Below are 14,484 nucleotides of genomic sequence, written 5' to 3'. Positions count from 1 at the left end.
GGAATTTGTTTTTTAACTGCCGAGGGCTGTGCAGAACAGGAATCCCCAGGCCTCAGGGTCCCCGGGATCCTTTCTTGTTTGATGTCTTGAGTAGTACTCCCCTTGTCTCTACCCCAATCTATTTTTATGCTGCCATCCTTTCCTGATCTGGGTCACTGCAGAGACATTTTAACAGTGCAATGTATGTGTGACTATGTGTAGTATAGCAGCACAATTCAGAAAGTCATTTTAGTCTAACATGATTTTAAACAAAATGCCACCACATTGTGACAGCCTCACAGCTGGCTACAGTTACCTGAGATTTGTTCTTGATATGGTTCACAATGAAGAACACTAATCTGATCCTTTGAATACAGTTTGCCCTGTGCAACACTAATTTGCAACCACAGTGCATTTGTAAGGCTTAGGATTTACAGATCAGTCTACTGTACTCTCTTCTGGATAATTGGTTTTATTACAGTGTGTGCAGAACTTTTCATGCAGTGCAACTAATATAATCTTAACAGCATTTCCAATCTGCAAATTGAGACTTTTTCCTCAGACCTTAAAATGGGTGAATGAATATCACTAATTCCTTACATTTGTATGGGGCATTTTTGTCTCAAAACAGATCCCAAAGCACTTTACATATAGGAGGGGACCTATTTCAGTGAAACACCTTGCTGGGTCTCCCAGAAACAGCTAATGCAATAGTTTATTTGTGTTTTAACACAAAGTTTGATGAAGTAAGGTTTGCAACAAAGTGGCCGTTCTCACATGTATGTCTAAATATAGTGACTGGAAGAGATCTGACTGAATCATGGAAAACCAGCATTCCTACTAATAAGAAACTCCATTACATTTATAAACATAAAGACCCTGATAGCTGCTGCCTAATTTAGAATTCTGAGTTCTGAAATGTCTCTGTTTTCTCTTAATGTTGTTACTAAGCTATGTTCCTTTCACCTTTTTTCAGGGATTTCTTACCCCGTGGGTCTGGAATTGTGACTAGGCGCCCTCTTATTCTGCAACTGGTCAATTCCAAAGCAGGTATGTTGCCCTTCCCTTGTACTGGAGCAGGATTAGATCAGTACATTTCCTGATCCTATACGATCTCTGCCCTGTATGTTTTTCACTTGACATCTTTGGTAGCTGTCCTTCCACCTGTAAGAGAATGAAGGAATGATAACTTAAGAAGACCAATTTGCACCTATTACCATTGTCTCAAATAGTTAATCCAGATGATAGGACACTTAGGTTCTTATTGGTGTTTAGATCAGTGGTACGTCTACCTCCTTCCCATGAGGTTTGTAATACAAGCTGTTTCACACTGATCCAGAAACATAGACAGATTTAAATATTAATTACTAAACCTCTGCGGTTCCTAAACCCTGAAGTCCAGCTGTTTGTATTGACTGTGATTAGGCTCCCTCCATATTTTGTAATTACACAGTTTGTCTTCATTAAAGTTACTTATTTTTGGTTATTAGCCCTGGCCACTGTACAATACCCATGTTTTAAAGCCTTAATAGTCAGCTGTCTGTGGTTCTTAATTAAGGCCATTGATCTCTCTTAAAACTTTAGGGTTTAGCAAAATTTCCCATCTGGTGAACCTTCTGTTCTGAGAACTGTAGACATTCTGTCTGAAAACACCCTTTCCACTTCTGAAGCCATTGTTCATTTTTAAATGAGGTTTGGTGTGTATACTTACTGGCCAAAATATTAGGGACTCCTACTGAAAAGTGACTTGGGTATCTATTAGAAGTAAGAGTTGATCCAGAAAGTTCTGAAAACACTTCAGCCCAATGCCATACAGTTCTTTTAGCAAGATTGCCATGAGCTTTTTTCTTTGTTGGGGATAACTGTGTGTGTGTGGATTGAATACTGATTCTGCCAGTTTCAAGGGTTTTCAGATGGAAAGATCTGGTGACTGCTCTGGTCAGAAAAGGTGATGTGATCTTCCATCAGATTCTCTCCAAGCCAGCCACATAAGTCCCATTCCTGAGTCCCATTGCACATTTGAAAGAGGCTTCCTGAAATTGTGGCCAGTGTATTAAAAGAGAAGTTTGCTACCCAATGTAAAAAATACATGTTTCCTTTGCAAGTGCTTTTGAAAAAAAAACAACACTCGAAAAAGCATTACACAGTAAATAGAACACCAAATAAATGACTAAAACAAATATATATTCAAAATCATATTGAAACGATAGGCCTTTAAACAAGTTTTTAAAATGTCCATAGATGCAACATCTCCAGTGATTGTGGGCAATGTGTTGCACTAGTTCTGTTCAGGAAAAGGCTATGTCATCCATTGTGTGGATCCTGCATTCCAAATATCTAGCCCTGAAACAGGAGATGTCAGATTTAAGTTAACCTATAGCTAGAACCTTTGGGTTCTTATATGTAAGGAGAGGAAATCTAATCTCAACTCTATATGCTCAGGTAGAAATGTTTTCTAGTATGCAATGTCTTTGTGTATCTTTGACAGTGCCATTCTCTGAAGAACTTTGAAGAAAGTTACTGAGAGCAAAATGTCCAGCATCATCTCTGCAGGCGAACTTGCCAGAGCATGAGTCATTAGTGAGACAATGTATAGATTCCATCACATCAAAACTGTAGGGCAAATGAGCCAGAGGTTCAAAATGGCATCTGGAGTCCAGGAAACAATCAAAGTTGAGCCAGGCAGACAGCACCACATCACTCTCAGCTATATGCAGTGGGTTAGGGTTGTGTCTCAAATAATTTGTTTTACTAATAAAGGAGGAAGGGAAATTACTTTTAAATGCATTTTGTTAAGTTTTGATTTGTTGTTTTTTGCCCCCCGCAGAATATGCAGAGTTCTTGCACTGTAAAGGGAAGAAGTTTGTGGATTTTGACGAAGTGCGGCTGGAGATTGAAGCAGAAACCGACCGAATCACTGGCTCCAACAAAGGGATCTCCCCCATCCCCATCAACTTGCGTGTTTACTCGCCTCATGGTAAGAAAGCCACTAAATTCTGGGGAACTCAAACACAGAAGCTGAAGTAAAGCAGTCCTTTGAAACTGCATCTTTCTTAGTAGACACTGTCCACCAAGATATGCATTGGTGTTCTGTAAGTGGAGGCCTGGTGTGCTGTTAACCTCATTGTTCAGTGGTAAGAGTCTGGCCATGCGGCCAAGGTGTTGGGAACTAAAATGAGCTAAAGGGCTGCTTTATTATTAATGAATCTGTATAATTCTATACATGATCTCGTGTATCGCTGGTCTTTGTAATAGTTTCAGACTATTGCCTTTACTTAACCTCACATTTGTTCATTTTTATTGCTTTCATTTAATACAGCTGATCTGAGATGATAGATTGTACTGACTTAGTACTTAAAGAGGTTAACTGTAAGGCAGCAATCTGCAGGATATTTTGCTCATTTTGTGGCTAGTAACTAGATGATCCAAGGATCTCGTTTAGTCATTTCTTAAATAATCCCAAGGAAATCAGCCTAAATAACATGAGGATAGATTTTGCCAGTTACCTTTTATGTAAAGAGCCTCCCATCTTTTGAATGCACTTTCTCATCAATGCTATTTGTCGACGAAACCTTGTTTCATTGCTGAGGGATCAGTTGGGTTCACCCTGTTGGTAACCTTTTGGGTCTTGAGTACTTGTAACAAGTCTACTCATATTCTTCCCTTGTTCATGATTGGTGAGATTCAATTCTACATGACTATCCACATGCAGTAACCACATTAATAGAATTAGAGGTGGAAAAATAATTTGCAGAGTTAAACAAGATCATAAAATAATGGTCAGCACAATGTAAACCTTTCACACAAAACCCAGTGAAAACTGTTGATCTGGAACCTTTCATGAATTTCCTGAGATAATGGGCTAGATTAATTACTAGCAACCACACAGGATGAACCAAGAACCTCACTGTGGTTTTGACTTTTTGACAATATTGCGGTATAACGCTCAAACCAATAGAAAATCGATGGATAGCCATTTACTTCAGCATCATCTTGACGCTTTATTGATAAATGAAAGCAAAGCTCATTCTAAACAACATGTGTTTCGGTATGAGGAACATTGCAGTCTATAGCCCCCCTCCCGCCCATGGTGTTGTGGGAGATCCTTCATCGGAAGAGTTGGACACAGTCTTGTGCAGATTTTTAATAAGCTCAATAAGTACAGCAACGTACTTTGGGCCAGCCCTACAGGAGAGACACTCTGCAAGATTTTCCCAACTCTTATACACAGTACAGGCTCAGAAAGAAGTTTGTTTCCTCTTCTATATTTAATGACATCTTCTTTGATAACAGAAGTAGTTTTGCTTGTCTTGTTGCCTGCTGCTCTTTGAGGGTTTGTCCTGTTTTATGATATGACAGGGGTTGTTTGCCCTGTCCTTTGATGTTGTTTATCCTGTTTTATGGTATGTTTATGAGTGTTAGTAAAGGAAATTAGCTGCTGCAGCTGATAAACTAAATAAGCTTCATTCTGTTTTGACATCACATTTGGTAAAGGCTAAACGAACAGATTCCAGCGATTAATTTAATAGTTATGATCTGGAGAAGTAGTAATATTGCAGTACTGGATATGTACAATATTTCCATGTCTCACTTCATGTTATCCGCCCCGTGACGGGGGCTCTTCTTTCTCCCCTGCGCAAGTGCTCAACCTCACGCTGATCGACTTGCCCGGCATGACCAAGGTGCCGGTGGGCGACCAGCCACCTGACATCGAGCACCAGATCAGAGACATGCTGCTGCAGTTCATCAGCCGCGAGAGCTGCCTCGTCCTGGCCGTCACCCCGGCCAACACTGACCTGGCCAACTCCGACGCCCTGAAGATCGCCAAGGAGGTCGACCCGCAAGGTGAGATCATTGGTGTGCTCACGCGCTGGCGTGACACGATAGTGACCACTGTAAGGATCGGGTTCGGGCTATCAGGAATAGATAAACCAGACATCGGTGAGATGTTTTCTTTTTGACTCTCGATGTGAGCACAACTGTCTGCTTGTGGAAATCCAGAACTGGAAACTCAAAAGAACAAAGCAAGCTCCTGAAGGCAGACAGGTGAGGTCAACCCCCTTCAGGAGACCTGGAACCAGAACCAAAGTCAGGGCTACAGAGGTGAAGTGATCTGTAACAAACAATTGTTCCAAAAACCGCATCTCAATAGCCACTTCATCCTGCTGGCTAAACTGACAAATTACCTCATCCTATGGTTAGGAGAAAACCTTCTCCCCGTCTGTTACTTAAAGTTCATTAGGGTATTTATAACAATCTACATGCTGCTCTTTTGTTTTTGTTTTCAAGTCATACATAGCTTATTGATCAGAAAATGTCTTTGTCAGCTGTCTACATGTATTTTTTGTCAAGTGTCATACAACATATTTTTATCAAAACTTGCTAGACATAATCCATTTTTTGTAGACTACAGGATAACAGTGCTCTGGTTACTGTTATGTTAAACAAAATATAAAATCTGATCCTTTACTCCCTTAATACATTATTACTAATTGGTTAACATAATGCTCATTACCATCCCAACTACCCACATGGTTTACGTGCCATAATACTTAGTCTCCCTCATCTTCATCACAAGAACCCTCTACCAGATAATAATGAGATCCCCATAGCAGCCACTGGACACCGTGATTGATAATCTTTTGTCTTCATTATGTGCTTTTTGGGTTTCATTTGCTCCCAGCAGTTAGGATATGGCAAAGGTCACAGCTTTGTGCAGTCAACCCCTTGATCTGTTTTAAACAATCTGATTATTTTCCTTCTGCATATAAGGATTGATTCGGAATGCACATCACAGTTTTCACTTGATAATTGAGAAGTTACTTGCCAGTGTAGTGTGCTCTCTGAAGGCACCAGTTCTGTAGGGTTTGGGCATTTACTGGAAAATTATTATTTGTAGCAGTAAATCACAAAATTGATTCTTTTGATGGCTTTAGAATCCAACCATGCAATATAACTCAAACAACGCACACACACAGGTACTTATACACGAGGATACATTTATTAATACATAGAATATGCATATAAACCTAACAGATCTTATCGAGAGGGTTATCAGAATACAAAAGGTATATATATTCAGTCAGTTACAAAGTGTTGCATATATCAAGAGGACATACGTTCAGTATATCATTCATTAAGACCGTTTCGTAAATGCACTTGGTTATAACTTCTACATTAGATACTCAAAACAAGTACATAACTCTTAGGAATTTAATTTATATCAACTGGTTGGGATAACAATTGAATTCTCGAGCTATAATGCATTGAAGTTGAATACTCATCCAATCTCTGGGGATTCAGATCTCCTGCGGGCTCTCTGGCTCCATGCCAGGCTGTGCTGTGCAGCTTGCGACGGTGCGCTGCTGATGTTCACTGACCGGCTGGTTAGTGTTGGCTTTAACTAGCAAAGTTTGTGCACAGGAGAAAAGATGACTGTGGGTCCCAGCAAGTCAGGAAGAGGACCGGTTCATTCCTGATGAAGAGCTAGTTCTGAATAGTGATTCAGCTGTCCACAGATCCAACCTGTTCACGGGGCCTGCTGCTGGTGCTAACCTCAGTTGGATCCTCTGGTTACTCTCTGGCAACCTCGGCTCTAGACTCTCAGAACAAAGGAAAGTTCTGCCACTCGGACACACTGGCCGTTCCGTGGTTGTCCGGGCTGAGTCTCAGGATGGTCAGGAGGTGCGCTGCGAGAATGACCTGCCCTTGGGAGCCTTCTGCTCCTGGGCCGTCCTGCCCTGGAATTCTCCTTTGAATTCCCTTTAGAAAAGTCCACAGAATTCTCTCAGGCCCTCTGTGTTGCCTGTTTTTACCTGGAGGAACTTCAGCTCGTTCATTGGCTGAAAGTTCCATGGGCATCAGAGTCCCACGTGGGTTACTCGGCCCTACCAGTCCCTGATTGGTTGATCAAGGTAGGAATGCAGTCCAGATGTCCATCTGGCACTCAATGGATGACCATTGATCATGATAGCCAGGCTTAGCTAAGTGCATCCCCATTTGGGAGCTGTCCCTTATCAAAAGAAAACATCTTTAAATCAGCCTGCATGAATAGTTTCTCTGTGGCTGCACCACAGAGATGAACAGAGAGATGGGGCCTCATTTGGGAAAGCACCGCAACACTTAATTCTGTCTTATTAACAAGGATTGCCGCTACACCAGTTAAGATTATTGCTAGGTGATATCAGTGCCGCACCTTTTTTTTCTTGCGTTGAATTTGCTAAAGCACAAAGTGTGCTCTTGATTTTGGATGCTGCGTTTTGAGTTGCCAGTTTGATGCCTGTGGTTTAAATTCAAGGCAAGTTTGACATTCGGGAGGCTATATCTGTTTGCAATGGTGTAGAGCACCCCGCTTTGAACTCCTTGTGGTAATTCAAGGCCAACAAAAGAGATCCTTTCTATTGTTTTCGATTGGGAAGTGAGCATCTGGTGTGCCTGACAGGTCTTCGGACGATCGGCGTGATCACCAAATTGGATCTGATGGATGAAGGCACGGATGCCAGGGACATCCTGGAAAACAAGCTGCTTCCTCTTCGGAGAGGTAGGATTTACGTCAGACATCATCTTTCTCTTGCTCTCTTGCTGTTGTGTGTTGTTCCCACCTGTGTTTGAGAGCATGTTAAATAAACACATATCCCTTTGATATGTAGCCATTGTCACCCAGCTGTCATTTCCCTGCTGAAGTGAATCTGCAACCACTATGGCTACATGCCTTCTAAGAATCTAATATTTGTCATTTAACTGCAGTGGCAAATGTAAATCCAGCACTTATCATTTTACATTTGTTTTTTTTGGTTGGCTGCATCTGCTAAAAGGCTACAGATGCAGCCATTCAAAATGGGTGAGGTATTTCGCGGCATACCGCGACACGCCCACCGGGGTATCACGCGGTATCACGTGTGTCACGTGACTAACTATCCGGCGTCGCCTTGTAAAACCGCCAGGGGGAGCTTAACCTCTCATGTACAGCATTCGAGCCTTTAATTTTGAACTGTGTATTACAGCATGTTAATCATCAGTCATTCAAATGTTGGTATATTTTATGAAAGCAAGATTGCTCAGTTGGACAAAAGTACACAACCTACCTTTATCAGAAATATTTATGCATCAAAGCCTTTACTGAAGATATTACTAATAGTATTAATAATGGATGACTTTGGACAAGCTGTATACTCAAAGTATAATTTCTTTAGCACATTTGTACAAGCACTTGGAATCTGTCCAAGCCATACTTTGTCAGGAATTTTGTTTTACTTCAACGGGCATAAAAACTTCCTTGCTTTTAACAGGGCGTTTCATAATTTCTAACTACGAAAATGATTTAAAATGCGACACCTATCATGAAAAGAAAAAAATACACACCAGTATTCCATTTCTCCCTAAACATTGTAAGCTTCGACGTCTTTAACTAACGTGATACCGGAGTCAACAAGCATACTTTTAGAATTTGATTAAAAGGGAATATAATATGGAATCGCGTATCTCAAGAATTTAATAACGGTATGATTATATCTGTGTACTGCGGCAGGGCTGTGTAGGGATGTTTCGCCTGCCTGCTTATGCGAGCTGTCTTGTAGCCTACTGGTCTAGGTGCGTGACTACCAACTGGCAGGTTGTGTGTTCGAATCCAGCTGGTGCTGGACCTTTCAGTTTTATTTATTTATTTTTTAATCGCGTAACATAAACATATTACCGTATGCAAACTGTACTGTATACAATATGTATATGTATATTTAATGTCTTAACTGTGCCCGTTTAAGTATTGAATATTCATATCTAATTTTACCACTGAAGGGAAATCTTAACATAAACATACAGTATATGGCCGGTCTCGGTACTTTAAAGAAAAAAATACACACCAGTATTCCATTTCTCCCTAAACATTGTAAGCTTCGAATGAAACCACTAAATAAAGACATAAATATAGAAATCTTAAGATTTGTTTTATTTAATGTTGGTAGCAGGATGAACTGTCAGAGTGTATATTTTGTCGCAAAGTTGCTACAAGATGTTAACAGTGAAAAAGGTATTTAGAAATGAGTTATTTCAAGATGAAAAAGAAAACATACACGAAACATGGTTTCATTACGACCAGAATCGGTCTTGAGATATTTGTAACTTGATTTACAGTATTTGAGAGGTATGTCTTAACACCGATACTACAGTGCTTAAGTACTGCTCACATATATGTTTCTAGGTTTATATTATGCATTTCATACGGTCAAATTACTTTTGAGCAACTAATAAGAAGCGCGAAACGGTATGCGTTTTAGTTTCGTTGCTGGAACCCGTGGATTGATTAGAGATATCAAGAACATACAAGTCATTTTTTAGATGTTGTAGTTCGTCTTGAAAAAATGTTACACGAGTACATCATCTATCAACAATTACACAGGTTCTGTTTCCATATTGCGGATTTTGGTTAGGTATAGTATTATCAAATCCAGTGGCGCTGTGTGTTACTTTACTGAGTCCCAATCTGTGATTGAAACCTGTAAAACCGGTTTAATTCGTCACAGCCAGGACTCTTCAGGTGTGAGGGTCTTCTGCTCAGAATGAAACGCTAAAATGTTTGTGTATATTCTAATGGTAGTGGGGGCAGGGTGTGTGGGAACAGGTTTGTTCTTCACACCTGAAACATTTTCTCTGAAAGGATTTTCTTCGCAGTTTAACCGATCTTGTTACAGCATGTTACAGTTTACTATTATTAACCATATTAATTTTAAGTGCTTAATGTAAAATCTTGTAAAAATATATTTTCATTGTTCAAATATACATTAATATACATTAAGTCTGACTATCATATAATAAGTTAAATACAAAACTAAAGAAAAAATAGGGTTAAATATAATTCAAAATATTTTGCTAACAATGTTAACTGTTTATGAATAATAAAATGTATTAACTAAGGAGTAGGATGGCACAGTTGTTAGTATGTTTTTTGTTTTGTTTCTTTTTCATAAATACAACAGTAGTACCTGATGTCTCAGTGGCTTACAAAATTAAATTATGCATGCAAACCTGTGAACTAGAAAGAGAACTAAGATTTTAATACTAATTAAATGACCGCGGGCACTTTCCACCCCCTCTACATTCTCAGAGTAGAACAGACTAACCTTCTAATGAAAGACGGTCCACCCCCCACGGACAGGAAAAGTGCCCACAGGCACTTAAACTTAATATGGTCAGTAACAGTAAACAGTAACATGGTAAGAAGGAGCACGTACAAACGTTTTCGAAATAACCACATGTAAGACTCTGATGCTTAAAATTTTTAGGGAGAAGGTGGAATACTGGTGTGTATTTTTTCTTTAAACTACCAATACCAGCCATATACAGTCTGTAACGTAGGGATTTCTATATGTCTTTATTCAGTGTTTACATTAGTGACAAAGGCTAAACTTTTAGCTTCAGTAATGTGTACATATCTCCCCTTTTTATAAAACGACTTGGTTGAAAACTGTTCCAGAGCCACTGTTGTTTCATCAGTGAAAAGTACATCATGAAATGCCTCTCCCTGTTCAATCCACTGGAAAAAAGAAAAGGAGCATAAAGCTTCTGATGGTCATAAACGATATTCATTTAGGAGCAGCATCAGAGGTATGTTTTTAACTGCACTGCATTGGAGAGAATACCATAGTGTGTTTTTTTTTTTTACTCCCTGGCGGAAACTGGCTTCCAGAAGAATCAGTATGGCTCAGAGATTAAATAAAACTTCACAGACATTAACGAAGAGCATAACGCGTGTACTGTATACACTGCAAGTACAACCCAACTCTCTGCAGGAGTACTGGCTGTGATGAATTGAACCGGTTTCACGGGTATTTTCAAAGTAGGAGGCGAGATTTCCAGCGAAAGACACCCCCCCCCCCCCCCCCCATAAACCCAGTAAATACAGTACTTACTAGTTAAAGGCTAGGCTCCCGACTACGGCGAAAGGAACCCTTCTTTCATTAGAAGACAATGAACATATTTTAGCCCTGAATGAATTAATAGCAAACATGGTTTACATAAAAGACATTTTTCCAAGAAAGTTTTGCCTTTGTCACTAATGAAACCACTAAATAAAGACATAAATATAAAAATCTTAAGATTTTTAAAATACATGACTTTGCTAAAATTTATGTGAAAATAAAAACAATTACAACCGCCAGGGGAGAGAGAGAACAGGGGAGGGATGTTGGTTTTGCATAAGGGGCGGGGCTATGGAAATTAGGTATGTTTGGGAATGTGTAGTTACATGTACTGGCTGTTTGTGAATTATCGTTGTTGAGTATGGAGTGTTGAGGTATTGATTTTGTGTAATGCTTTATGTTGAAAATTGAGGTGGATTTTGTCTATGATAAACAGGATAAACTGGGATGGGAGGAAGGTTTGGTTTTGCATAAGGGGCGGGATTATGATAATTGGAGGACTTTGCAAGTGTAAAATGGTTTGATTATTTGATTTTTTATTGTGGTTGTTATCTATGTTTTTGGTTGGTATTATGTTTATATGGTTGTTTTTGTTGGTTGGTTGTTATTATGGTTATTAATAATACGATCTATAGTTGAAATCTGAGCCTAAATAAAAAGAAAAAGCAAGTGATTAGGTTTATGAGCAATCTAATTACTTATTCGTTTAAAAAGCTATATAAAATAAAGTTTATTATTAATTTGCTGGACAGAGCGGTGAACATTATTATGCATAAGACAAAGATAACGATCCTGATCAGTTTAGAAATCTGTGTACGCTGTAAGGTTTTTACTTCTTAAACTTTTAAAATACACGTTTTGAATAGAAAGAAATCCTCTTCCTGGTATAGCAAACCAGCACGTCTTTTTTCTCCAATCAGAGGGGTGTCAGATGGTGTCAGCCAATCACCATTCTGCGTTGGGTAGCAACGGGTGACTGTTCTCAGGCGGAAGATGTAAACAGCTTAATGTTCGTGTTAAATAATTTTTTAAAATTAAAATTCATTCTATACAGCAATCGCATATTTGGGTACCGTTTCATAAAACTTTCATGCTTAAAATGTTTAGGGAGAAATGGAAGACTGGTGTGTATTTTTTCTTTAAACTACCAAGACCAGCCATACACAGTACAGTTTACATACATACAGTAATGTTTATGTTCCTAAATTAATATCGTTTATGACCTTCAGATGCGTTATGCTCCTCTTCTTTTTATGCTCAGTTACTAAAATTTCCCTTTAGTGGTAAAATCCATATAAATATTCAAAACTAAGCGGATTAAAATGTGCACAGTAAAGACATTAAATGATTAAATCTTTGCACTACCAACCAATGCACCACGAGTGCCCCTGTCGGTCATTTTGGCCAGCCAATCACTTGCCCTGCGGTACCCTCCGGTGCCCCGCGGTGGCTTGTGGGTAGGTTACCGTACCGCGGGTTTTTACCGCGCATTTTGAATGGCTGCATCTGTATATGCCGAAATGCTTGATAAGAGCATGGAACCGTTTTAAAAAGTCTCGGAACTGCAGCGAGAGGAAGTGCTGAGGGGAAGTGTATCACTGCTGTACGGTCCTGCCAGTGTCTTTCCTTCCTGACTGGCTGAAGACCTGTCATCCCGAGTCTTTGCAGAAAATGAAATGTGAAAACAGCATGCATTGTTCTATCAAGTGTCAGTGAAATGGCACTCTCACTGAACCGCACCACTCAGGGTCTGTGCCATCTTCCTAATTAATTTGTTGTAAGTCAAGCAGGCAATGATCTAGCCAGAGCCATTTAATAGAAAGGATGGAAAGAGCTGGGCATTGGCCAGATGAAAATACCTGAGAATTAAACTGATGTAATTCTGAATCTACCCCAGTATCACAAACTGCAGATTAATTAAAGTACATGACCCACTGGAGTGGTAGAGCCCTGATTGAGCTTGCCTTTGTAGGCTACATTGGGGTGGTGAACCGCAGCCAGAAGGACATAGATGGGAAGAAGGACATCAAAGCCGCCCTTGCAGCCGAGAGGAAGTTCTTCCTGTCTCACCCGGCTTACAGGCACATGGCAGACCGCATGGGCACCTCTCACCTGCAGAAGACTCTCAATCAGGTAAGACAGGGAGGGCACAGGCCAGTCCACCTAGCAGATGATAACCTTCTTATTCTCCAAGTTAAGGTTACAGTGGACTGGTAGTACTTTAAACATGCTTTGAAGTTGTATTCAGGCTCAAGAGTTAGGATAATATTCTGAAAAATCTTTAAAAAACCTAAAGAACACGCTGTGACATTCACTCGGTCTTACTATAAGAAACTCAGTGGATATATTTCTGGTGGGGTACCTCCAGACCAGCACTAGGCATCTAAGTATTTTGCAAAGAGCCCTGGGTAATACACACTGACAAAAGTGTTATTTCCAGTAAATCCCAGTGATTTAACCAGGGAAGTTTGAGGCTGGTTCCCTCCTTACACCCAGGTTATTATAAATCATTTCTGGGAAAAGAACAGAAAAGGTAACTGTCACATGGCTTCGTCGTTGGTTCCTGCCTGTCCTCTAACTTGGCGGTGCCTGGTTTATTTTCCTGGCAGCAACTCACCAACCACATCAGGGACACCCTGCCCGCGCTGCGCAGCAAACTGCAGAGCCAGCTGCTGTCACTGGAGAAGGAGGTGGAGGAGTTCAAAAACTTCCGACCAGATGACCCCACGCGCAAAACCAAGGCCCTGCTGCAGTGAGTGGAACCCTATCCCTTACCCTGAGACTAGAGGTCATCATGCGAATCCCAAGATTCAAGCACATGTTTGAGCCTGCCTCCTTATACCCAGTCTTTTAGAATAGACAACATAAATCGTGTCATGGCCCTTTTGTTTAGATTTTGGCATTTCCCTATTAATTATCTATTTAACCCTTGCTTGCTAGTTCGAAGCACTAAAAATAATGGCTTTGTCGTTTTGGCATTTTGTGTGTTAGCAGCTGCTGGTCATGTTTTTAAGACCGGTATGGCACTGAAAGATAAACACAGAAGATGCAAAAACTGAGGGTAATGCAGACATCAGACAGGATTTTGTTTTTCTTCTTGCCTTTATTCTTCTCATGTAGTTTGAGGCTTTAGGCTGCAAACTGTGCAGCTGTATTCTGATCTCCTTGGATTTTAAACTCTGATGATCTTAAGATGCCTTTAAAACATGTAGCCCTCCATTAAATAAGGGAGTGTTGTTCTAACCTGTAATAGGAATAAAACTCATTCACATTTAATGCTGGCTAATCTCAATCTTGGCTATCTCAGTTAAATCTAGTTCATTGTATTATGCCACTGCTACCTAACCCTTACTCCAGTGGTTCTCAAACTGTATCACCACATACTGTATCGACTGCAGTCTTTCCTATTGAGAATTGTTTGTTTAATATTTCCCCGCATTGTCTTGATGAGAACATCACTCATCATGAATCCACTTAAATGCCCAGAACCCTTTCTTGCATAGCCTCCTGCTGCTCAGAATTACCCATGTGATAGTACAGTGTACCTATTTCTTACACACTTGGCATGTTAAATTTTATTAGCCAAGAGTCT

At 40.0% G+C, this 14,484-nt stretch overlaps 1 protein-coding gene across 11 annotated transcripts in view; it reads left to right on the top strand.

Annotated features, from left to right (window-relative positions):
- The window catches only part of LOC148650192 (dynamin-2), a 99,674-nt gene that overhangs the window by 26,810 nt on the left and 58,380 nt on the right, over positions 1-14,484 (top strand). For all 11 annotated transcript variants that reach the window (XM_088603751.1, XM_088603760.1, XM_088603758.1 and 8 more), the window contains exons 2-7: positions 956-1,029; positions 2,807-2,956; positions 4,621-4,824; positions 7,421-7,519; positions 12,865-13,025; positions 13,502-13,644. In XM_088603751.1, the coding sequence (XP_088459877.1) occupies positions 956-1,029; positions 2,807-2,956; positions 4,621-4,824; positions 7,421-7,519; positions 12,865-13,025; positions 13,502-13,644 (831 nt within the window). The remainder of the gene's footprint in view (positions 1-955; positions 1,030-2,806; positions 2,957-4,620; positions 4,825-7,420; positions 7,520-12,864; positions 13,026-13,501; positions 13,645-14,484) is intronic.

This window comes from Lepisosteus platostomus, chromosome 13 (assembly GCF_059453375.1).
Source record: "Lepisosteus platostomus isolate fLepPlt1 chromosome 13, fLepPlt1.hap1, whole genome shotgun sequence".
NCBI classification, from domain to species: domain Eukaryota; kingdom Metazoa; phylum Chordata; class Actinopteri; order Semionotiformes; family Lepisosteidae; genus Lepisosteus; species Lepisosteus platostomus.
Note: the sequence above shows the minus strand (reverse complement) of the source record. Positions and strands in the feature narration are given on the sequence as shown.